The following is a 24479-nucleotide window of genomic DNA, read 5'->3' on the forward strand; positions in this document are numbered from 1 at the left end:
ACTGCTAGAATTTCCTAACCAGTCTCTACCTCTACACCTGACCCCCAAACCCCTCAATGATATATAAATACATATTATATATATATATATCATTTTACTCTCCCCTGCTCAAAACAGCTTTCTACTGCATTTAAAATAAAATCCTTTTCCAAACCTCTGCCCTTCTTCTCACTCACCACACACTCCAGGAACAATGATCTCATTTCCAGGAAAAGGACAACTTTTCTCCTCCCTCAGGGCTTTTGCATTTGCTGTTCTTCTGCCTGCAACATTCTTAAACCTTCTATTTTTGTAGGGCTGGCTCTTTCTGTTCACTGCTAGATGTTACTACACCAGGGAGGCCTTTCTCTGACCACTGTGAGTAGAAGCCCCCTTGTTTTTCCTCTGCTGTCTACCACTACATTCCTTCCCCCCCCCGCTTTTAAATTATAGCACTTAGCACTACTTATATTTTTGTATATCCTTTGTCTATTGTGACTCTCCCACTACATTGTAAGCCTTATCAGGACAGGGACAATTACTGTATTATAGTACTATACACACACACACACAGAACATGCAGCATGCAGTGCTGGTGCTCTTGGTGCACAATAAATGCTGAGTGAATGGATAAAGAGAAACATTTGCCAGTGTGGCTGCTTACTTTCAGGAGGGAAGGTAAACCATATAACATCACAGATTAGTCAGACTAGTCCTTTGCAATGTGAGATACAGATGTTGTGCTTATGTCAACCAAAGAGAACATGACAGTCCTTCATTTATGTAACTTGGCATAAATTTCTTAAGCAAACACTCTCACTCATAGGTTGTAATAAAAAAAAAAAAAAAAAAGTGAAAATAAGAGTGTGAAATACCTGACAGGTGTTCGTGGGCTGCCAATAAATCTTCGAGGTGATCGGATTTTTGGTTCAAAGGAAAACTTTTCTTTTACACTTTCAAGTACAGATGGAGCCACATATGTAAAACCCTGAAAGACAGTAACAGTGGACTACAGAATGGCGTTTTGCCATATATCTCAAGAAAATGGGGTTGTTCAGTCTGACATACCTACACAATGATGCACACCTAAAGCCACCAATGTGTACACTCTCCCACATCCTCAACCTCATTTTTAGACCTGTTAACTTCCTTCCAGCCATTTTGTGAGGCACACACTTCAAGAAAACAGAATTCTTTTGAGCCTGATTGCTAGCAAACAAAATTCCACCCGACTGACAGGAACAGAAAAAAAACAGGAAAATTCAGGCTCCATATGAAGATGTTAAATACGGCCAGGCACAGTGGGTCACGCCTGTCATCCCAGCACTTTGGGAGGCCAAGGCGGGCAGACTACCTGAGGTCAGGAGTTCAAACCAGCCTGGCCAATGTGGGGAAACACCGTCTCTACTAAAAATACAAAAATTAGCCATGCATGGTGGTGCACGCCTATAATCCCAGCTACCTGGGAGGCTGAGGCAAGAGGATCACTTGAACCTGAGAGGCAGAGGTTGCAGTGAGCAGAGATCGCAACACTGCATTCTAGCCTGGGCAACAGAGCAAGACTCCATCTCAAAAATTTAAAAAAAAAAAAAAAAGATGTTAAATACTAGGAGAAATATAAAGAAACTTCTAGTGTTTCTAGCCACAGGCATGTAAGCAATTAAGTTTATCACCCCAAAACAGTTTCTCATAATTAGGCCAAAGTAAAAACAATTTTCTGACTTAGCATCAAAGTCAGATCTTGTGATCTTTCTGGTTTTATGCCAATGATTAGACAGAATTTGTGTTTTAAGAGATGGGGTATCCCTATATTGCCCAGGCTGGAGTGCAGTGGTGATATCGTAGCTCACTGCAGCCTCAAACTCCTGGAGCCAAGCTATTCTCCCACCTCAGCCCCTCAAGTAGCTGGGACTATATAGGCATGTGTGATCTCTGCCCAGCTAGAATTTGGTATTTTCTTGATGAATAAGTATCAACATTTCAAAACCTTTCAGTTGTAATAGGCAAAAATGCAGTTCTGTTCATTTTAGTTCTCTCTTGGACCTTACTATTAGGCTACCAGCTGTCATTTCTCTAGCTGTCAATGTTCATTCTTTTAACCGTCTTAACCTATCTTCTATTTATCAAAATCTATGAGTAAGCATTATGTGTTACAATAAATAAGACTCAACAAAGCTCTGAGTGAAGGCCCAAAGAGTGAGGTGCAATTCTGAAGTGCATATGAATTGTGACAGTTATATGTGAACTTCAAAAAATAACTTTACAAACGTTCTAGTGAACTAAAGCTGTAACTATCATGAGGTACAGGCTGTGCCTTAATCATCTTTGAATTTCCTCTAATTATGTGATGGGGTCTTACAACAGGAATTGAATATTTGTTGAAATGAGGTTGCTAGAACCACATTATCCAGATAAGTGGGATATCACTATATATGTGTGTGTGTATATATATGTGTGTGTGTGTGTATATATGTGTGTGTGTGTGTGTGTGTATATATATATATATTTTTTTTTTTGAGATGGAGTCTTGCTCTGTCACCCAGGCTGGAGTGCAGTGAGGGGCATGACCTTGGCTCACTGTAACCTCCACCTCCCAGGTTCAAGCGATTCTCCTGCCTCAGCCTTCCCAGTAGCTGGGACTACAGCCATCACGCCTGGTTAATTTTTGTCTTTTTAGTAGAGACGGGTTTTCACCATTTGGCCAGGCTGGTCTGGAACTCCTGACATTGTCATCCACCCACCTCAGCCTCCCAAAGTGCTGGGATTATAGGCGTGACCCACTGCGCCCAGCCTATTTTTTTATTAATGTTTAAAGAGATCTACTTTATGTACAGAATTCTGGCTACAACCTAACAAATGAATTGTTCTGTTCATCAGTTAGCCAATTTAAGTAATTATGAAAAGCTCAATAATACCGTAATTGGCAATGAAAGCTTCAATATCTCACTTTTACCGCCACAACTTTGGATTTCTTGGTAGCTAAATAAAATGCTTCTATTTTGTGGGTGAAAAACTGTCACATAAGTTGAAATTCTGCAATGTCCAATTGAGGAAAAGGTCTCTATTTTAAATCAAAGGTATAAATTCCACATCTGTAGTACATGAGAGAAAAAAAAAAAAGCCAAAATTAAAGTGATTCATGCCCACTTCCCTAACTGAACCTAAGATTTTACTAACAGAGATGCCGTAACTTTGATCATGCACCATCAAACTTGAATTTAAAACCATGCATGTACTCACTCATCTTTTATCTCTTATGTAATTAATACTGTAAGATTGTATTTTTGCCTATGTGCTCTATATTACTAATTTATAGGACTATTACTATTCAGTGTTGTTTACTCATACTATACACAACTTTTGCATTCCATGCTAACTTTATTTTTTTATTTTTTTATTTTTTTGAGACAGAGTCTCGCTCTGTCGCCCAGGCTGGAGTGTAGTGGCCGGATCTCAGCTCACTGCAAGCTCCGCCTCCCAGGTCTACGCCATTCTCCTGCCTCAGCCTCCCGAGTAGTTGGGACTACAGGCGCCCGCCACCTCGCCCAGCTAGTTTTTTGTATTTTTTTAGTAGAGACGTTAGCCAGGCTGGTCTCGATCTCCTGACCTCGTGATCCGCCCGTCTCGGCCTCCCAAAGTGCTGGGATTACAGGCTTGAGCCACCGCACCCGGCAACTTTATTTTTTTTAATTATTTTTTTTTGATACGGAGTCTCACTATTGCTCAGGCTGGAGTGCAGTGGCATAATCTTGGCTCCTGCAAACCTCTGCCTTCCGGGTTCAAGTGATTCTCCTGCTTCAGCCTCCCAAGTAGTTGGTACCACAGGTGCATGCCACCACACCCGGCTAATTTTTGTATTTCTAGTAGAGACAGGGTTTCACCAGGTTGGCAAGGCTGGTCTCGAACTGCTGACCTTAAGGTTATAGGCGTGAGCCACCCTGCCCCAACTCCATGTGAACTTTAGAGCTTATTTCCCATCCCATAAGATACAACACTACTTCTATTACATAGTGAGCAGTGTGGGGAAGAAAAGCTTGAGAATTAAGTTAGTGACAAATCCAGTGAACTCAAAAACAGGGAAAAAAAACACTCCTAAACAATTATTTTACCCATATTCTGTTATCCCTAGAGGTAGTCCAAAAAGGAATGACAAAAGAAAAAAAAGGATACAAAATGAGATAGATGTTCATGTGACATATTAAATACAGTAATAAAATCAACAAGCATGTGATATTTGAGCAAAATAGTATGCATTCATGGTCATCCGATATAAATCCATCATTTCTGTTGGCCAATATCAAAAACCTTTACTTTTCTGAGGAGACAAGCTATAAATCTATACAGGCATTTCTATGATGAGAATTCACTATTACATATGAACCAATATATTTTGATGTCAAATATTCACAATTAATGTTTAAAAATCCCCTACTTGGCCGGGCGCGGTGACTCATGCCTGTAATCAGGCGGGTGGATCACGAGGTCAAGAAATCGAGATCATCCTGGCTCACATGGTGAAACCCTGTCTCTACTAAAAATACAAAAATTAACTGGGCGTGGTGACACGCACCTTTAGTCCCAGCTACTCGGGAGGCTGAGACAGGAGAATCACTTGAACTCAGGAGGCAGAGGTTGCAGTGAGCTGAGATCGCACCACCGCACTCCAACCTGGCGACAAAGCAAGACTCTGTCTCAAAAAAAAAAAAAAAAAAATCCCCTACTTATGTTAAGAGTACCAAAAATAGGGCCAGGAATGATGGTTCATGCCTATAACTGTGGCACTCTGGGAAGCCAAGGTGGGAAGATAGCTTGAGTCCAGGAGTAAAATAGTGAGACTCTGTCCCTACAAAAAAAAAAAAAAAAACTTAACTGGATGTGGCACACACCTGTAGTCCAGGTACTCACGAGGCTGAAATGGGTGGATCACTTGAGCCTGGGAGGTCAAGGCTGCAGAGAACTGTGATCATACCACTATAACCTATACCTAAGCCTGGGCTACAAGGTGAGACCCTGTCTAAAAAAAAAAAAAGGGATACCAAAAATCTACAGCTGTTTCAGGAATAAAATACATGTAGTTAGTGTGAGGTTTTTCTCCCCACTGCTATGACTAATTTTTGGTTGAGATGCTAAGCCAAACACCATTTTAAGTCTGTGGCCCAACCAAAAAAGGGAATCATACTCTCCAAAGAATTGCACATTCCCACCCTAATTGCTAAAATAAAATGTTGGATTATGAAAATCAATTTTGTAGGTATCAGTAAGTTATAAGGGCATCGCTAATGAAAAAAAAAAAGTGGACCCGGTTACCTACATGAACTGCAAAGCAGGCAAACTGAATTTTCTTATCCAAGAGCCCATCCTCATACTTAAAATTTCCTATGACTACATGGAAATTGTTTCACTTACCAGAAAGACCTGATTGGCACTTTCACTGAGAGTTGAGTCATCTGGGCTGTCGACAGGTGTCTGACGTGTAAACTTGGAATCAAACTGACTTACATCCTCTTCAGATTGCTTTATACAAACAAAATAATTTAGAAAATAATAAATAGTCCATATATATATTACATGAATCAAATGCACTGTAAGCTCTGGGAGCTCTTTTCGCAGGGGTTAACTATAATAAAGTATTAGAATAGTCTTAGCAGGCACAGAATGAAGAAAAAAATGCAGGTGGAAAGTACTGAGTCAAATTACATCTTCAAATCTTAAACTTGCACTCTAATAGATTTTAGTATAGAGTTATTCCTATTAAAAATGAGAATATATCGACTGGGCATGGTGGCTTACGCCTGTAATCCCAGCACTTTGGGAGGCTGAGGCAGGCGGATCACAAGGTCAGGAGTTCAAGACTAGCCTGGCCAACATAGCGAAACCCCGTCTCTACTAAAAATAAAAAAAATTAGCCAGGCATGGTGGCATGCTCCTGTAATCCTAGCTACTTGGGAGGCTGAGGCAGGAACCTGGGAGGCAGAGGTTGCAGCAAGCAGAGATCGTGCCACTGCACACCAGCTCAGGCGACAGTGCGAGAGTCTGACTCAATTAAAAAAAAAAAAAGTGAATATATCGAGCTCAAAACAAGCTGGAAAAAATGTTAATATCAATTTCCCGTCTCACAAAGCTTCATTGTGCCTAGTCCACTGGCTAAATCCCTGTTTAGAGATAATTAGTTCAGTTGGCTACTGCAGGTTTGTAATAAACCTGAAAAACTCCTGAAGCAGAGTTAAAACATGAATAACACTGGTGAGATGCTCCAGTTAAAGTTTCTTCCCACAGCGTGTTTCATTCCTTTAGAAATCTAAAGGAGCAAAAATAATTTTCTATTCCGCATGGTTTGTAAGTTATATTTCCCTGTGAAAGTATAGTTATCACTTCAGTTCTAACCATGAGATTCATTTATTTAATTCCTTCTCTCCCAAAATATCTGGTTAGACTCTTGGGCCAAATGTAGGAAGTAAATAATAATTTAGAATATCTGACTTCATACTGAAAGATGACCACACTGACCTTCTCTCAGAGCCCAGACTGTGAACCGCGCTCCCTGGAGGAGCGGCTGATTCCAGGTGTGGGGAAATGCACAAGATAAGCACAGAACACCAGTTTCCTTATTTTGCTCTCTGGTGCAACACCAGCCCATGTGCTCATGTCAAAAGGACTCAGAAACTTGGCCGGGCGCAGTGGCTCAAGCCTGTAATCCCAGCACTTTGGGAGGCCGAGACGGGCGGATCACAAGGTCAGGAGATCGAGACCATCCTGGCTAACACAGTGAAACCCCGTCTCTACTAAAAAATACAAAAAACTAGCCGGGCGAGGTGGCGGGCGCCTGTAGTCCCAGCTACTCGGGAGGCTGAGGCAGGAGAATGGCGTGAACCCGGGAGGCGGAGCTTGCAGTGAGCTGAGATCCGGCCACTGCACTCCAGCCTGGGCGGCAGAGCGAGACTCCGTCTCAAAAAAAAAAAAAAAAAAAAAAAGGACTCAGAAACCAACATGAAGATGCACCCAGCATTCACTGCACCCAGCATTCACTGCACCCAGCATTCAACAAAGGGAAAAATTGAGCATCAATTATAACTGCCAGGCGTGGTGGCTCACGCCCATCATCCCAACACTTTGGGAGGCAGAGGCAGGTGGACTGCTTTTGAGCTCAGGAGTTGATGACCAGCCTGGTGAACATGGCAAAATGCCGTCTCTACCAGAAACACAAAAATTAGCTGGGCATGGTGGTGCACCTGTGGTCCCCGCTACTCAAGAGGCTGAGGTGGGAGGATTGCTGGAGGCCGGGAAGTCAAGGCTGCAGTGGGCAGAGATTACACCACTGCACTACGGCTTGGGTGACAGAGTAAGACCCTGCCTCAAAACAATAAATGAATAAATAAAATGAATAAATGAATCAATAAAAATAAAAATAACTGCAATGAAATGAAATACAAATATGTTAAAAGGTGTAAGTTCATAATATACTAAAAAAGTAAAAAAAATACACAAAGTTCATTGGTCAATTTTGGGAGATGCTAGGGAACTAATTCATTATTTTGAAAACTAGGAAAGAATCAAACATACATCCTGCGTTTCCTGTATGAACTATACCTTGAGTAACTAACTGATCAAAGAGTTTCTCTTTATGAAGAATTCGAGCTAACAAAGAAAGAAGAAATAACAGAATCAGACCATTTCACAAACACCTGATGAAATTATAAAAGTAGGCCAGAGTTTCTCAACCTCAGTGCTACTGACATTTCAGGCCTATTAATACTTCGCGGCCGGGCGCGGTGGCTCAAGCCTGTAATCCCAGCACTTTGGGAGGCCGAGACGGGTGGATCACAAGGTCAGGAGATCGAGACCATCCTGGATAACACGGTGAAACCCCGTCTCTACTAAGAAATACAAAAAACTAGCCGGGCGAGGTGGCGGGCGCCTGTAGTCCCAGCTACTCGGGAGGCTGAGGCCGGAGAATGGCATGAACCCAGGAGGCAGAGCTTGCAGTGAGCTGAGATCCGGCCACTGCACTCCAGCCTGGGCGACAGAGTGAGACTCCGTCTCAAAAAAAAAAAAAAAAAAAAAAACTTCGCTGTGCTGACTCTTACCCCTAAAGGTGCCTCAGCATTCCCTCCCCCAAGCTGTGACAATCAGTGTATCTCCAGACATTGCCAAATTACTCTGGTAGTGAAATGCTGACACAGGCAATGATCAGTGACCACTAACATCACAAAAAAAAAAAACAACAAAAAACTATACATTATGCCTCCTGATCAAAGCATGCAATACTGAGAGTTTAATCTGAATCAGATCAACCACCTAAATTTAACTACTACCAGTTTTTGGAAGTTCAGGGAACAGATGAACATGGTCAATGAAACTATGGGGATAATATCAACGAAATCAAAATTTGAGAATTCTACAGGACAAATGACCCAGTTTTGTCAGTAAATCACAAGGGGAATCTGTAAATGACAAGAGACCTAAGAGACATAGTAACCAAGTTATATACAAACCTTGATTAAATCCTCACAAACAGGATGAAAAAAAAATAATGGAACAACAACAACAAAAAATTAAGTGGGGAAACACAGGGAAACCTCATCTCTAGAAAAATTTTAAAAACTAGCTGGGTGTGGTGATACACCCCTGTGGTCCCAGCTATACGGGAGGATCCCTTGAGCCTGGGAGGTTGAGGCTGCCATGAGCCATGATCATGCCACTGCACTCCAGCCTGGGCAACAGAGAAAGATCCTATCTCAAAAAAAAAAAAAAAAAAAAAACTGGGCAAACTGTCAACTTCTGAGGTGTGATGCTGGGATGGCAGTTATGTTTAAACAAGATGACCTAATCATTTTTTAAGCTGGGCGGTAGGTGTATGACAGTTATCCTCCTTACAATTGTCTGTTGTTTTTTAAAGTGGGTCACATTAGCTCCATGACCAAAAAATAATCACCATCATCATCCTCCTCCTTCTCCACCTACATCCCAAGGAATGGAAAAAGAAACTGTATTTTCTCAGATTCTGAGGTGGGAGAAAGACAATAACTAACATACTAACTCATTTACTCAAAAACATATTGCTATGGGTTGAAGCGTGTGCCTTACCCACCCCCCAAAAAATTTCGTATGTTGAAATTCTAACCTCTAGTTCCTCAGAATGTGACCTTATTTGGAAAGGGTTATTGCAGATGTAATTAGTGAAGATGAGGTCCTACTGGAGTAGAGAAGAACCCTAATCCAATATGCCTGGTATCCTTATAAAAAGGGGAAATTTGGCCACAGATATGCACACAGGTAGAACACCATGTGAACATGAAGGCAGAGATCCGGGTGATGCACCTACAAGCCAAAGAATGACAGAGATTACCAGCAAACCACCAGAAGCCAGGGGAGAGGCATGGAACATACAGTTTCTCACAGTCGTCAAAGAAACCAACTCTAACAACGTGATGTAGAACTTCTAGTCTCCAGATCTATGAGATAATAAATTTCTGTTGTCTCAGCCACCCGGTTCGTGGTACTTTGTTGCAGCAAGCCTAGCAAACGAATGCACATCTATTCTATAGTTTGAAGAAAAAATTCCCAGAGAATCATATTTAAAATGGTTAAATTAAGCAAAATAAAACCAGAAAAAGAAAAGTACCAATTACCTGAAATATTTAATTGTCTTAGGTAACTGACTTAAAAATAGCTCATACAGTCAACTGCCACTGGCTTTAGTTCTTTAAAAAACAGTACAAAAATAAAAGATGCTTGGCTGGGTGCAGAAGCTTACACATGTAATCCCAGCACTTTGAGAGGCTGAGGTGAGTGGATCACTTGAGCCCAGAAGTTCGAGACAAGCCTGGGAGACATGGCAAAACCCTGTTTCTATAAAAAATACAAAAATACTAGCCAGACATGGTGACAGCTATAGTCACAGCTATTCGGGAAGCTGAGATGGGAGACTCACGTGAGCCTGGGGAGGTCAAGGCTGCATTGAACTGTGATCGTGCTACTGCACTCCATCCTGGGTGACCGAGTGAGACTCCGTCTCAAAATAAAATAAAATAAATAAAAACAAAGATGCTAAAGAGAGGATAAACCAGAGATCTTTGCACTGCTAATAAAAATAATGTTTCTGTCTGCTCTGAGATTTTTCTTATTCTAAAAAAATACCAAGTGATCCTCCTGCCTCAGCCTTGAAAGTAGGATGGGACTTACAGGTACATGGCACCACACCCAGTAGAGTCTCTACTAAAAATTTTAAGTCTCTACTAAAAATACACACTTTTAAATGTTTTGTAGATATGGAGCCTTGTTATGTTGCCCATGCTGGTCTTGAACTCCTGGCCTCAAACAATCCTCCCACCTCAGCCCTTTAAAGTTTTGGGATTACAGGCATGAGTCACTGCACCCAATTATATGCTTTCATGTATACTTACCAACAGAGGTTTAAAGGGGGGCTCCACCTTTCGAGCCAGAAGTTCTTCCCAGTTAATGTGTCTAAAGAATGGATGAGCCTAGGAAAAAAAAGCAGAAAGAAAAGTTGAGGGGAATAGACTTTGCTGGATTGATAAATTAATCACCTTTTTGAAGTTACAAGTCACAAAATAAGCTAAACTTATAAGCAACTACATATAACCCTCAGAAATACATAAAACTAGTATTATCTTCCCCACAAAACACCAAAGATGCCAAACCCTACTTGAACTTCTCCAGCGTCCCCAGGACCAGCTCCCAGACGAGAAGCAGCATTTCTTTTCAGCAGCTTGAAAGAGGGAAAAAAAGCCTGGGTAAAGAACCTTAGTCGAACTGATTTTTTTTTTTTTTCCTTTTTAGGCTTTGCTTGTCTACTTTGCCTTGAGAAAATATAGTTTATTGGCCAGGCACAGTGGCTCATGCCTGTAATCCCAGCATTTTGGGAGGCTGAGGCAGGTGGATCACCAGAGGTTGGGAGTTCGAGACCAGCCTGGTCAACATGGTGAAACCCCTTCTCTACTAAAGATACAAAAACTAGCCTGGCGTGGTGGTACGTGCCTATAATCCCAGCTACTAGGGAGACTGAGGCAGGAGAATCACTTGAACCTGGGAAGCGGAGGTTGCAGTAAGCCAAGGTCATGCCATTGCACTCCAACCTGGACAACAAAGCAAGACTCCATCTCAGAAAAAAAAGAAAATATAGTTTACTAATTACTACCAAATATTGTTTAAGGGTCTGTAATCCCAGCACTTTGGGAGGTCAAGGCAGGTGGATCACCTGAGGTCAGGAGTTCCAGACCAGTCTGACCAACATGGTGAAACCCTGTCTCTTAGCCGGGCATGGTGGCAGGTGCCTGTAATCCCAGCTACTCGAGAGGCTGAGGCAGGAGAATCGCTTGAACCTGGGAGACTGAGGTTGCAGTAAGCCAAGATCGCACCACTGCACTCTAGCCTGGGTGACAGAGCAAGACTCTGTCTCAAAAAAAAGAACTAGGCCGGGCGCGGTGGCTCAAGCCTGTAATCCCAGCACTTTGGGAGGCCGAGGCGGGTGGATCACAAGGTCAGGAGATCGAGACCACAGTGAAACCCCGTCTCTACTAAAAATACAAAAAATTAGCCGGGCACGGTGGCGGGCGCCTGTAGTCCTAGCTACTCAGGAGGCTGAGGCAGGAGAATGGCGTGAACCCAGGAGGCGGAGCTTGCAGTGAGCCGAGATCGCGCCACTGCACTCCAGCCTGGGCAACAGCGTGAGACTCCGTCTCAAAAAAAAAAAAAAAAAAAAAAAAAAGAACTAAAAAAAGAATATGAAAAGAAAGAAACAAATCTGTACTTCGCGTTCAAAAATGAAAGACTTTTTTGTTCAATATTTATATATGACTCTTTATTCAAAACATACATTAAATTCTATCTAGTTAAATCCTAGTCATTGAATCTTACAGTGTCAGTGACTATTTAAGAACCTTACCTTTTTAAGCAGATCTCTGGCTTCTTGCGTGAGGTAGGGAGGCAAATTGAGTTTACATTTGAGGATTTTGTCAATTGTTTTCTTTCTGTTCTCCCCAGTGAATGGGGGCTAAGAGTAGAAGACAAGTGAAAAATATTAGCAGGGAGTGAAAAATATTAGTATATAAGAAACAAATTTTAAATAACAATATTATCTATTTCCTGAATTAGTTATGCATGGGGATCAGAAATGTATGCTGTGAAATAGGCTAACTGCTCAAGACCTTTATTTTGTTTTAGAGACAGGGTCTCGCTATGTTGTCAAGGCTAGATTCTATTAATAATCCTTAGCTCAAATGATCCTCCCGCCTCAGCCTCCTGAGTAGCTTGGGCTACAGGCACGCACAACTGTGCCCGGCAGAAGTGCAGTTTTTAAGCAACAGGACAGAGGAAGTAGCAGTGTCCTGGAAGGAAGCCTGTGTTTCCACCATTAACTTGCTGTGTGATAATAAATGAGCTATGTGATTTTATGCTTCAGTTTCTCCATTTATAAAATAAGGACATTATCTGTTCAACATCTATTTCACAGGCCTGCCATGACATAGATCATTTAAATGAAAATGTTTCTGAAAGTATGGGATCCCATATAATCATAAAGCATTATTAGTGTTAAACTGCTAATAACAAATCTCTGGGCTTTGAAAACTCCACTGGTAACATTTTCCGAAAGCACAGGACAGGTCTCTTGCTACAGTGACTCAGCACAGACCATAATACATGCAGCTTTTAACTGTGCACCTACTGCTCCAGTCAGCATGTCATACATTAATGCTCCCAAACTCCACCAATCCACAGCACGATTGTGGCCACTTCTCATCAAGATTTCAGGGGCCCTACAATGAGAAAAATAATATGCTTAAAACTTCACCCATTTGCATATCATCTGAATTAGAATTTTAAAAACAATATACAGAGTCAGTGAGGGTACAGAAAACAGATACTATTCCTTAAAAGAGGTAAAACTAGCTCCCAAACCAATTATGCTTAACATGCAGCTCACATGTATTCTATTGTTCCACAAAATGTGTGTGTGACTGTTCCATCATGAATAGATTCTTTGCATAGTCCAAAGTCTGTTAGTTTCACATGACCTACAATGAAAGATTACAGCATGATTATTCTCAGAATTCCAAGTATGGGCAGTGTTTGAACATGTCACATAACACCTTAATCTATCCTTCCATTTAACTTTTCTTGCCTCAAACTTTTCTCGCAGATGACAAGAACAAGGTACCATCCATAAAATGGGATGCTAACTGTTTAAGGCTAGGGCAAAGTCACCTTTTGCCAATGATATAGTCTATCTAGTAAAGAGAAAACAAATATAGAGAAAAAAGTGAAATAACCGTCTAAGGCTCTAGCTTTAAGTATACACAGAATCCTCTACCATCCCGAAAAAGAAAAATCCTGGGAAAACTGTTTTATGAAGTCTAGTTTAAGTACACAGACCCCAATAAACATATTCTATACCTTTGTGAGACAGTACTTCAAATATATAGCTTTTATCACAGTGAACTGTGAAGAGTTCTGAAAATGGTCTCAGAAAGTCACTACAACAAGGTAGCTCACTCTGCCCAGTGCTACCAATTAGGGGAAAGAAAGAAAATTGCTAGATAGTACGAATCAATCATCACTGATCCAGAAAGTAAAAAACTTACCACCTCATACAAAGATCATTTCAGTTCAAGTTTAGCTTTCTTTATTGGACTGTCATAACAAGTGGTTCAACAACCTCAGGGACTCTAGTATTTGAGGTTCATTTCACAGAAAAGGCACAATGACCTATTGATTCAAATGTAAATATATACTACACTCTGATACAGAAGAAGTGTGGCCTTTATTTTCACAGAACCATCTGATACACTCAACCTTATAAATCAAAGAAGTTAACTATTATATCGCTCCCCTTTTCTATCCTGTGACTTAGAATTCAGATCAGAATCCAGGTTTTGGGGAGTGAGGAGGTGTTGATGAGAGGAAGGAAGAGACACTGATTCCTATGATATATTCAGTTAAGTATATAATTTCACCTTAAAAAAAAAGGTGGGTGGAGGAGTATAATCTGGAATGTTTCTATGAGCCTTGGTTGTTCATACATCATTTTCTAAGAGTCTGAACCAATTAACCTCATGGATTATTCTGTAGACATCTAAGATTAGCAGCTGCTACCACCTTCTAGATACCCTGGGTCAGCTGGTTGCTCCTCTGGGGTATGAATTGCCAAGTCTGCCCACAGCCCAGATTAGCATAAATTAAGCTGTCTGTAGCAGCATGCAGTTGTAGTCAAGGCTCACTGTGCTATATCTATAGCTGTATAGATTATCAGTCTCTCTGATGTTTATGTTTGTTGTTGCAAACAAACAGCAAGAATAAACTGATTCTGGCTGGGGGGGAAGGGGGATTATGCCTGTAATCCCAGCAATTTGGGAGGCCAAGGCGGGCAGATCAATTGAGCTCAGGAGTTTGAGACCACCCTGGACAACACGATGAAACCCCATTTCTACAAAAAAATACCAAAAATTAGCCAGGCATGGTGGTGTGCCACAGTGGCCCTAGCTACTTGAGGGCCTGGAGTGGGAGGTCACTTGAGCCTGGGAGGCAGAGGTTGCAGTAAGCTGTAATCATGCCACTATACTCCAGCCTGGGTGACAGAGTGAAACCCCTATCTCAAAAAAAAAAAAAAAAAAAAGAGTAACCTGATGCCTACTAAACATCATATTTCCAAAGTTTTATCAAATACTTTGATTCAGTTTCAATCCTTTTTCCAGCATTAATAAAACCTACAGTAAGAAGCATAGCTTCTAATATTTACATATTTTCATTTTCTTTTTTTTTTTTTTGAGACGGAGTCTTGCTCTGTCACCCAGGCTGGAGTGCAATGTCACGATCTTGGCTCACTGCAACTTTCACCGCCTGGGTTCAGGTGATTCTCCCACCTCAGCCTCCTGAGTAGCTGGGATTACAGGCACCCACCATCATGCCCAGCTAATTTTTTTTTTGTAGTTTTGTAGAGATGGGGTTTCACCATGTTGGCCAGGCGTCTTGAACTCCTGACCTCAGGTGATCCACTCGCCTCAGCCTCCCAAAGTGCTGGGATTACAGGTGTGAGCCACTGCGCCCAGCCAATATTTACATATTTTCATTTTTAAAACTCGACTTATATAATTAATATTCACTTTTCAATTTAAGTAACAAGCCAAAATTAATGTTTAGACTGGCTTTTACAGTCTAAAACATTATATAACATTTTATGTAAAGATTCCAAAAATATGAAAAACTATGAGTAAGGATTAAACTAAAAAAGGCAGTTGAGCGACTATTATCCTCAACTTCTTTTACTCTCACCAAGTGTAAACATCAGCAAGTACTATGATGCCATAAATTCTGAGGGAGGAAATACACAAAATAGAGAGATGAATATGGGGCTTTGAAAATGGCCATGACCTGTGTGGGAGGATTTTAAGATGATTATTTACTATAGAATTGTTTACGGTATGTCTCCACCTTGGTGATTAAGCATGATATTCTCCGGCTTCAGGTCTCTGTAGATGATCCCCTTTTGATGTAAATGCCCCAAAGCCATGGAGATTTCTGCCAAGTAAAAGCTGGAAACAAAAGTGATTTAATAAAATTAAAAAAGAGTGTAATCTATCCAAAGCAGTTTATGTATGGAGCAAAATTCCTTGAAAGAAACAGACATGCACCAAAGACCAAATTAGTGGGATAGGGGGATGTGTGGGAAAAAGAGATGGCATAGGATGCTGCCAAAAGGCATGGGGACATTTATGTTTCACTCATTTTAGTGAAACTATAAAGTGCTTTATTTTGCCATTAGAATATACTGCTAAAATTGCAAAGATGTCCAGAATATGCTAAACTGCCATTGGTCATGTTTTGTTCTGTCTGTGTAGGAATTAAGCTAATAGTCATTCATTTTAAAGCAAATTTCTCCCATCCACACCCAACTTTAAAATCCCACAGGAAATAGGAACTTTGTTATTCTCAGAGATCAAGTCTTGATTTCAAAAGGGATCTTATAACCTGACCCTTAGAAGCCCACTCATCCCTTACTTAATACAGCTACATATTTATAGACAGCTTAGGCCCACAGTATCTGCCCTCCCTCCTGCCAGCCAGCCCACAACTATAAACTGTGTGACACTCAAATTTATCTACCTCAAAAGAATAAAGGGCTGAATCAACCCTGTCTGGATTCGAAAAGCACAAGGCACTGCAATACTGGCTGCATAACAATGTTGCAATCCTGCAGATTACTCCAGGATGGAGAGGGTGTGTCCTGTGTGAATTGTGAGGCAATTTCACAGCCAGCAGGACCACAAACAGCCTCCAACACGGCTCAGTGAGCCTCCTCCAAAAAAGGGCACTTCATCCCTAAGGCTCTTAAATGCAGCTTCTGTGTTAGAAAAGGCCTGAAATTAAACAATGGAATGCAGTTTTGGTAATCAAGGTAGAAAAAAACATTTAAGTGTTGTTTTCTATTAAATTAATGTGTAGGATAAACTGATTTATTGTGACCCAAGATTGTTGCTTCACAAAAGGATGTGCATATTTTTAACTTGAAGCAGATGACATGTTTAGAAATAGGAGGGTAAATCCCATCCTGACTATATAATCAATCCACAGATGATATGCCCAGGCTTATCACCTCCCTAAGACTGCACCTTGAGAAATAGCCTAAAAAAAAAGGAGATGATTTCTGATAATTTCCATTGTTCCACACATAAAGGTTCACTGGAAAACCACACTCACCCACAGCCAAGGCAGGCAGCTTACCAATTCAAGGAAAGAAAGCCGCAATGAGAATGGTTCTGTTAGGAACAACTGGTGTGAAGAGCGTTCCACTCAAGCCTAAGGGCAAAGGAATGATGTGACCTCCATAGCTGCCCAGTCCCAAAACTACTTCTCCCCCTTGAGGTCCTGAGTGACTGACTGGCTCCAGATCAATTTACTGAATCATGTGGATGCCCATAGTGGGAATGGGGCTTTGCTTGTAATTACCTGAATCTATGCAACCACAAAAAGTTCACTTACCAGGCAGTGTCTTCCATAAATATTCCCTCTCTTTCTAACTGCATAAATAGTTCTCCTCCTGTAAAGAAAAAGAAAAAACATTAGAAATAAAACAATATTTATTTCCAAGCCACTTCTAATGAAAGAGTTTGTGCTTTCCTTCTAACCATAATTAAAAGACATCAGTTCCTTAAAAATGAAAAACAGATCCTAAAAATTATAGGTTTTAAAACTGAGTCCTCAGGATTCTATTTTTAGTAGCATTCTTATTCTTCTGTGACACACATATGTTTAAAAACTAGAACTGGCTTGGAATTCCAGGTTTTATATCTACAAACTTTAAAATATTTGTAGATTCCAGACCTGAGGTTAAAAAAAAAAATCTTGATTAAAGACTCTAACATTTTACCCATAAGTAGAAAAATGACAGTCTACAATTAAATCACCCTCACTAATTTTAGTCAATGCTCATATTTCGTATTTTCAGAACCCTTAAATAAACAGAATGAACCTTGGCAGTGGCCTAGTAAAAAACATGGCACAATTTGAGTATCAAAATAAATAATGATAATAAAGGGTTATATCACATTGAATGATATTAGAATACCTAAGTCCATAATAACATAAATAAAGGAATACATAAATTTTTTAAATGGGGAAGAAGAATGCCAAGTAGAATTACAGTAGAATGCCAAGTAATAAATGAAGAAGGCACGACGGAATAAGAAAAATTACTTGCCAAACATCACAATTAATTGTTGCAGGCAAGAATCAATGGATGTCAAAACTGAATGTGGGCCAGGTGCAGTGGCTCACGCCTGTAATCCCAGCAATTTGGGAGGCCAAGGTGGGCAGATCATCTGAGGTCAGGGGTCATCTCTACTAAAAATAAAAAAATTAGCTAGGTGTGGTGGTGCATGCCTATAATCCCAGTTACCCGGGAGGCTGAGGCAGGAGAATCACTTGAACCTGGGAGGCGGAGGTTGCAGTGAGCTGAGATCGCGCCACTGCACTCCAGCCTGGGCGACAGAGTGAGTGAGACTCCGTCTCAAAAAACAACAACAACAACAAAAATGAACATGAAAGCTTGATGAAAGATATTTAAATCTCAAAGCATCTCCTCTAAAGATACTTATTAATTACAAAGGCAAAAATGTCACCAGGGAAAAAATCGGCAGACACCACTTTATATATGTGATCAAAGTTAACATCACAATTAATGGAACAAAGATATAAATATCATGTACCTCTTGATCTGAAGCATTAAGGAGGACACAATATCACTTCAATGGTCCTGCCAAAATTGCATAACCTGAATCTAATACTAAGGAAACATCAGCTAAACCCAAAGCATTCTACAAACTAACTGGCCTGTACTAATCAAAAATGTCAACATCATGAAAGTCAAAGAAAGACTGAGGAAATGTTCCAGATTAAAGGAAACTTTAAGTTATAATTGCATCAATGTTAATTTCCTATTTCTCATCATTTTAGTATAGTTATGTAAGATACTGTCCTTGATTTTAGAAAATATACACTGAATAGGCTGGGCGCAGTGGCTCACACCTGTAATCCCAGCACTTTGGGAGGCCGAGGTGGGCGGATCACCTGAGGTCAGGAGTTTGAGACCAGCCTGGCCAACATGGTGAAACCTCATCTCTACTAAAAATTAGCCGGGCATGGTGGTGGGTGCCTGTAATCCCAGCTACTCGGGAGGCAGAGGTTGTAGTGAGCCCAAGATTGCGCCATTGCACTCCAGTCTGGGCAACAGAGTGAGACTCCATCTCAAAAAATAAAAAATAAATAAAACATACACTGAAATTTTAGGGGTAAAGGGAAATCATGTCTGTAACACTCTCTTAAACAGTTCAAAAAATTATGTATGCATGCATATATATATATGTATATACATATATACATATCTATAGACAGATACAACAAAATAAATGTGGTGAAATGGTAACATTTGGGGAATCTAGGTGAGAAATATATAGGAATTCTTTGAGAGAGAGTGTGTGTGTGTGACTGAGTCTCGCTGTGTTGCCCAGATTGGAGTACAGTGGTGTGATCTCAGCTCACCACAACCTCTGCCTCCCAGGTTCAAGCAATTCTCCTGCCTCAGCCTCCCAAGTAGCTGGGATTACAGGAGCACACCACCATGCCAGCTAATTTTTCTATTTTTAGTAGAGACAGGGTTTCACTATGTTGGCCCGACTGGTCTCAAACTCCTGACCTCATTATCTGCCCTCCTTGGCCTCCCAAACTGCTAGGATTACAAGCATGAACCACTGAGCCTGGCACAGGAATTCTTTATACTACTCTTAAAAGTTTTTGTGTTAAGTATGAAATTATGTCAAAATAAAGTTTTTCCAGGCAGGCATGGTGGCTCATACTTGTAATCCCAGCACTCTGGGAGGCCAAGGCGGGCAGATCACCTGAGATCAGGAGTTCAAAACCAGCCTGGCCAACATAGTGAACGCTTGGCTCTACTAAAAATACAAAAAAATAGCCAGGTGTGGTGGCGCATGCCTGTAGTCCCAGCTAATTGGGAGGCTGAGGCAGGAGAATTGCTTGAACCTGGGAGGCGGAAGTTGCGGTGAGCTGAGATCACGCCTCTGTACTCCATCCTGGGCAAGAAGAGTGAAACTCCACCTTCAAAAAACAAACAAAAAAAGTTTTTCCAACAGCAATAGTCACAAAAAAGTTACTACATTCTGCAGCTTTCTGTTCCATGTTACATGTTACTGCAAAATCTTTCTCAGAGAACTACACTGTGTTTGCTAGAAATAGATACCTGTGGTCAAGCGCAGGGGCTCACACCTGTAATCCCAGCACTTTGGGAGCCTAAGTCAGGTGGATCACCTGAAGTCGGGAGTTCAAGACCAGCCTGACCAATATGACGAAACCCCATCTTTACTTAAAATTAGCCGGGCGTGGTGGCACATGCCTGCAATCCCAGCTACTCAGGAGGCTGAGGAAGGAGAATCGCTTGAACCTGGGAGGTGGAGGCTGCAGTGAGCCAAGATCACACCATTGCACTCCAGCCTGGGCAACAAGAGCAAAACTCTGTCTCAAAAAAAAAAAAAAAAAAGAAATAGATACCTGTCATCTAGAAATGATACAGAAGCAACAAGTTCCTACGAGGTGGTAGGCCCTGGGAAATGTGGATGATCTCCATTGTAAGCTACATACCCCATCACTAAGGCTACATTAAACTATAAAGTCTTGTTTAAAGACCCAATTCCAAAAATAGTCAGTATGTTAAATAATTCTCCCAATGATTTAAATTACAGTATCTTACCCCAGTACAATTTGATGGCTCTGTATCACTTAGGTATTTGTTTTTCTGTTAAGTGACTGATTACAAAGGAATTAAAATAAAATTTTACAGATGAGGGAAAAAAAAATCTTTAGTTTCCTCCATATTTGTCTGCCAATAGAAACATGTGGTCACATCTGAATTTTGTCCTTCAGTGTACTCATCAATTTTAAGTACTATTTGATCATAATGGGAAAAAGTATTTTTCCATTGAAAAATAACATTTTGACCCAGTTTCTGGAGTCAATGCAAATAATTACACCAAACTCTGTGTACTGACCACTGAGATACTCAAGGATGAGGTAGAGTTTTCCACCAGTCTGAAAGGCATAAATTAAATCCACGATGAAGGGATGCTTTACTTCCTCCAGAATATTCCGTTCTGCTTTTGTATGAGCTGTATCTTTAGCATTTCTTACTATCATTGCCTAAAGGAAAAGAGATGATCTATAAGAACAAAGTAGTGAACATTTTTATTCTATAGTAACTGGAAAATCTATTTTGTGTTTTTCTTGCCAATACTGAACTATTAACCATAGTTCCCACTAGAAACTGAGATGGGGTAATGGAAAATGTTCACTTTATATATGCCTCTGTGCACTTTGGATTTTTTGCCGTGAACATGTAAATGAATTACCTAAAGAGACTTTTTTAAAAAGAAATCTGTAATCAGATCAAGTTTGTTCATATATTCACAAACGACTAAGTATCTACCATGCTCCAGGCTGTGCCAAGAAAGCAGAATAGAAAGAATGCCCTGTCCATAGGAGCCCAAAAGTCAACAGGAGCCCAAAGTCTCAGGGAAAAAAAGGCAAGTCAATGTAGGTAAGCGCAGGATGGTAAGGGTAAACAGGGGAACTACATGTGACCTACCAAAAAATCTTGCTTGAAAATTATTAAAATGAAATGTGGCCTGGACGCGGTGGCTCATGTCTATAATCCCAGCACTTAAGTGGGCAGAGGCAGGAGGATCGCTTGAGCCCAGGAGTTGAAGATCTGCCTGGTAACAAGCGTGACCCCATTCTCCACAAAAATGGTAAAAAAAAAAAAAAAAAAAAAAAGTACAAGGTAAAAAAAAGGCATTCCAGTGCAAAAGAGGCTTGATAGGACAGGATATGTGTGGGGAATCTACAAGTAGTTCAGTATGGTTAGAAGTAGTTAGCGATTAGGCTAGAGAAGTAGGTAGAGGCCAGGAAATGGAAGGTCTGGGCATAGGAAGGTCTCGGTGAAATGAACAAACCTTTGGCTTTATGAAAGACACATCTAGCAGCAGTAGGGAGTATTAGGAAAGAAATGAGACTAGTTAGGAGGCTAGTATAATAAACCAACTAAGAAGATCTGTAAGAAAATGAAGATAGAAAAAAATGAAAGGCTAATACATAATTTGCATTTGCTGACAAACTAGATATGAGAAGAAATGATGATACCTTTATTTCTGCATAATAGGATAGATAATGGTGCCATTCAGTATCGGCAAATGAAAGTGAAAAAGTTTTGGGAGAATGATGCTCTGTTTTAGACATGCCAGGTATAAGTTCCAGGAAGTTCCCCCGATGGTACACCTCCATAAGTAATATGGAAAGCAAATACACAGGTTATTGGTTGCAACATTATCTGTGAAAGTGAAACACTGGAAACAGCCTAAATGCTCAGACATAGGATACTGGCCGAAAAACTATGGAATCTACACAACATGTAACAAAGCTATAAAAATAAGAAAAATCGGCCGGGCATGGTGGCTCATGCCTGTAATCCCAGCACTTTGGGAGGCCGAGGCGGGCAGATCACAAGGTCAGGAGATCGACACCATCCTGGCTAACATGGTGAAACCCCCTCTCTAAAAAAAAAATTAGCCGGGCGTGGTGGCATGTGCCTGTAGTCCCAGCTACCCGGGAGGCTGAGGCAGGAGAATGGCATGAACCTGGGAGGTGGAGCTTGCAGTGAGCCGAGATCGCACCACTGCATTCCAGTCTGGGTGACAACATAAATAAATAAATAAATAAATAAATAAATATAAGAAAAATCTCTATAAAAACAAGATACAAAAGAGTATTTAAATGTACAACAGCATGGATCCTATGCTATCTACTGTACAAGAAAGGGGAAATGAGAATATATTTATAATATGTATCTGCTTATACCTGCAAAAATGAAGACAACTAAGACAAACTAAAAGCTAATGATAATGGAAGGGAAGGAAAAGAAATAAGACTTTTGAGTATACCTTCTGAGTAAAACCTCAATGGTTTTATCATACATTTTTTTCTTTCCTAAATCAATTACAGTAATTATAAAATGTAGATTTTTCTTTTTGAACCATATTAATGTTTAATATATTCCAAAAATAAAATCAGCAAGGATGAGGGGTGGGAAGTACAACTGAATACAATAGGAATACATAAATTTAATTGACTATCACATCAACAACTTTACCACAGAAAGAGAAAGAGAAAAAAGATATAACAGAAAAAGATTTTTTTCTTTTTTTAGATGGAGTCTCACTCTGTCACCCACACTGCAACCTCCGCCTCCCAGGTTCAAGTGATTCTCCTGCCTCAGCCTCCCGAGTAACTGGGACTACAGGCACCCGCCACCATGCCTGGCTGATTTTTTTATTTTTAGTAGAGATGGGGTTTCACCATGTTGGCCAGGCTGGTTTCAAACTCCTGAGCTCATGATCTGCCTGCCTTGGCCTCCCAAAGTGCTGGGATTACAGGCGTGAGCCACTGCACCCGGTGAGAAAAAGATATTTAAGTAATTTTAGACTGCACACCCTTAGTGGCCTATATGTAAGCACACAAAAAATTTCCAAAGAAATATTAAATCAAACTTAGTAGGTTTGTAGCTGGAAATACTATTGGTATTATAATTTTCATTATGCATATACTGTACAACTGAACAAATGACTATATTTATTTATGTTGTTACCAGAGATCTCACTGTAGAAAAAAGAAGATCCAAATATGAACTGAAAGAAGAATGTGGCAGGGCGCAGTGGCTCACACCTGTAATCCCAGCACTTTGGGAGGCTGGGGCGGGTGGATCACAATGTCAGGAGTTCAAGACCAGCCTGGCCAAGATGATGAAACCCCGTCTCTAATAAAAATACAAAAATTAGCCGGGTGTGGTGGCAGCAGCCTATAATCCCAGCTACTCAGGAGGCGGAGGGAGAAACTTGCTTCAACCCAGGAGGTGGAGGCTGCAGTGAGCCAAGATCATACCACTGCACTCCAGCCTGGGGGACAGAGCAAGACTCCGTCTCAAAAATAAAAAAATAAAAATAAAGAAGAATGCTATGGAATTGGACTAGAATTAGGGCTAACAATATGAAGCACTTTGGGAAGCCAAGGCAGGCAGATCACCATGTTTGCTGGGAGTTTGAGACCAGCCTGCCCGACGTGGTGAAATCTCATCTCTACTAAAAATACAAGAATTAGCCAGGTGAGGTGGTGCGCACCTGTACTCCCAGTTACTCCAGAGGCTGAGGCACGAGAATCACTGGAACCCGGGAGGTAGAGGTTGCAGTGAGCTGAGGCAGCCTGGGGTCCAGGGCTGTGGAGAGCCATGCTCACACCACTGCACTCAAGCCTGGGCAACAGAGGAAGACCCTGTCTCAAAAAAAAAAAAAAAAAAAAAAAAGGGCCAGGTGCAGTGGCTCACGCCTGCAATCCCAGCACTTTGGGAGGCTGAGGCGGGCAGATTATGAGGTCAGGAGTTCAAGACCAGCGTGGCCAACATAGTGAAACCCCATCTCTACTAAAAATACAAAAATCAGCTGGGTGTGGAGGCATGTGCCTGTAATCCCAGATATTCAGGAGGCTGAGGCAGGAGAATTGCTTGAACCTGGGAGGTGGAGGTTGCAGTGAGCCAAGACCACATCATTACACTCCAGCCTAGGCAACAGAGTGAACTTCCATCTCAAAAAAAAGAAAAAAACATTTTAAAGGGAGTATAGGGCCAGGCACAGTGGCTCATGTCTGTAATCCTGGCACTTTGGGAGGCCAAGGTGGCTGGTCAAGAGATCAAGACCATCCTGGCCAACATGGTGAAACCTCGTCTCTACTAAAAATACAAAAAATTAGCTGGGCGTGGTGGCCCATGGCTGTAGTCCCAGTTACTCTGAAGGCTGAGGCAGGAGGATCACTTGAACCTGGGAGGCAGAAGTTGCAGTGAGCTGAGGTCACACCACTGCACTCCAGCCTGGTGA

General features: G+C 41.1%; 2 protein-coding genes across 7 annotated transcripts in view; one reads left to right on the top strand and one right to left on the bottom strand.

The window, feature by feature from the left end:
• LOC105476915 (ring finger protein, transmembrane 1) overlaps positions 1–13897 on the top strand; it is a 32933-nt gene extending 19036 nt beyond the window's left edge. The window contains exon 9 of the mRNA XM_071082840.1: positions 13850–13897. Coding sequence (XP_070938941.1) covers positions 13850–13882 — 33 coding nt within the window. The 3' untranslated portion in view covers positions 13883–13897. The remainder of the gene's footprint in view (positions 1–13849) is intronic.
• The window catches only part of LOC105476846 (ribosomal protein S6 kinase B1), a 62049-nt gene that overhangs the window by 3944 nt on the left and 33626 nt on the right, over positions 1–24479 (bottom strand). For 2 of the 6 annotated variants that reach the window (XM_011733110.3, XM_071082832.1), the window contains exons 5-14: positions 20553–20700; positions 16975–17032; positions 15427–15527; positions 12923–13013; positions 12665–12755; positions 11885–11992; positions 10646–10708; positions 10383–10460; positions 5386–5493; positions 855–967 (exon numbers count right to left, since the gene is read on the bottom strand). In XM_011733110.3, coding sequence (XP_011731412.1) covers positions 855–967; positions 5386–5493; positions 10383–10460; positions 10646–10708; positions 11885–11992; positions 12665–12755; positions 12923–13013; positions 15427–15527; positions 16975–17032; positions 20553–20700 — 959 coding nt within the window. The other 4 variants (XR_011615687.1, XM_024791279.2, XM_071082834.1 and 1 more) reach the window with 4 other exon arrangements.

The sequence above is a fragment of the Macaca nemestrina genome, chromosome 17 (assembly GCF_043159975.1).
Source record: "Macaca nemestrina isolate mMacNem1 chromosome 17, mMacNem.hap1, whole genome shotgun sequence".
NCBI lineage: Eukaryota > Metazoa > Chordata > Mammalia > Primates > Cercopithecidae > Macaca > Macaca nemestrina.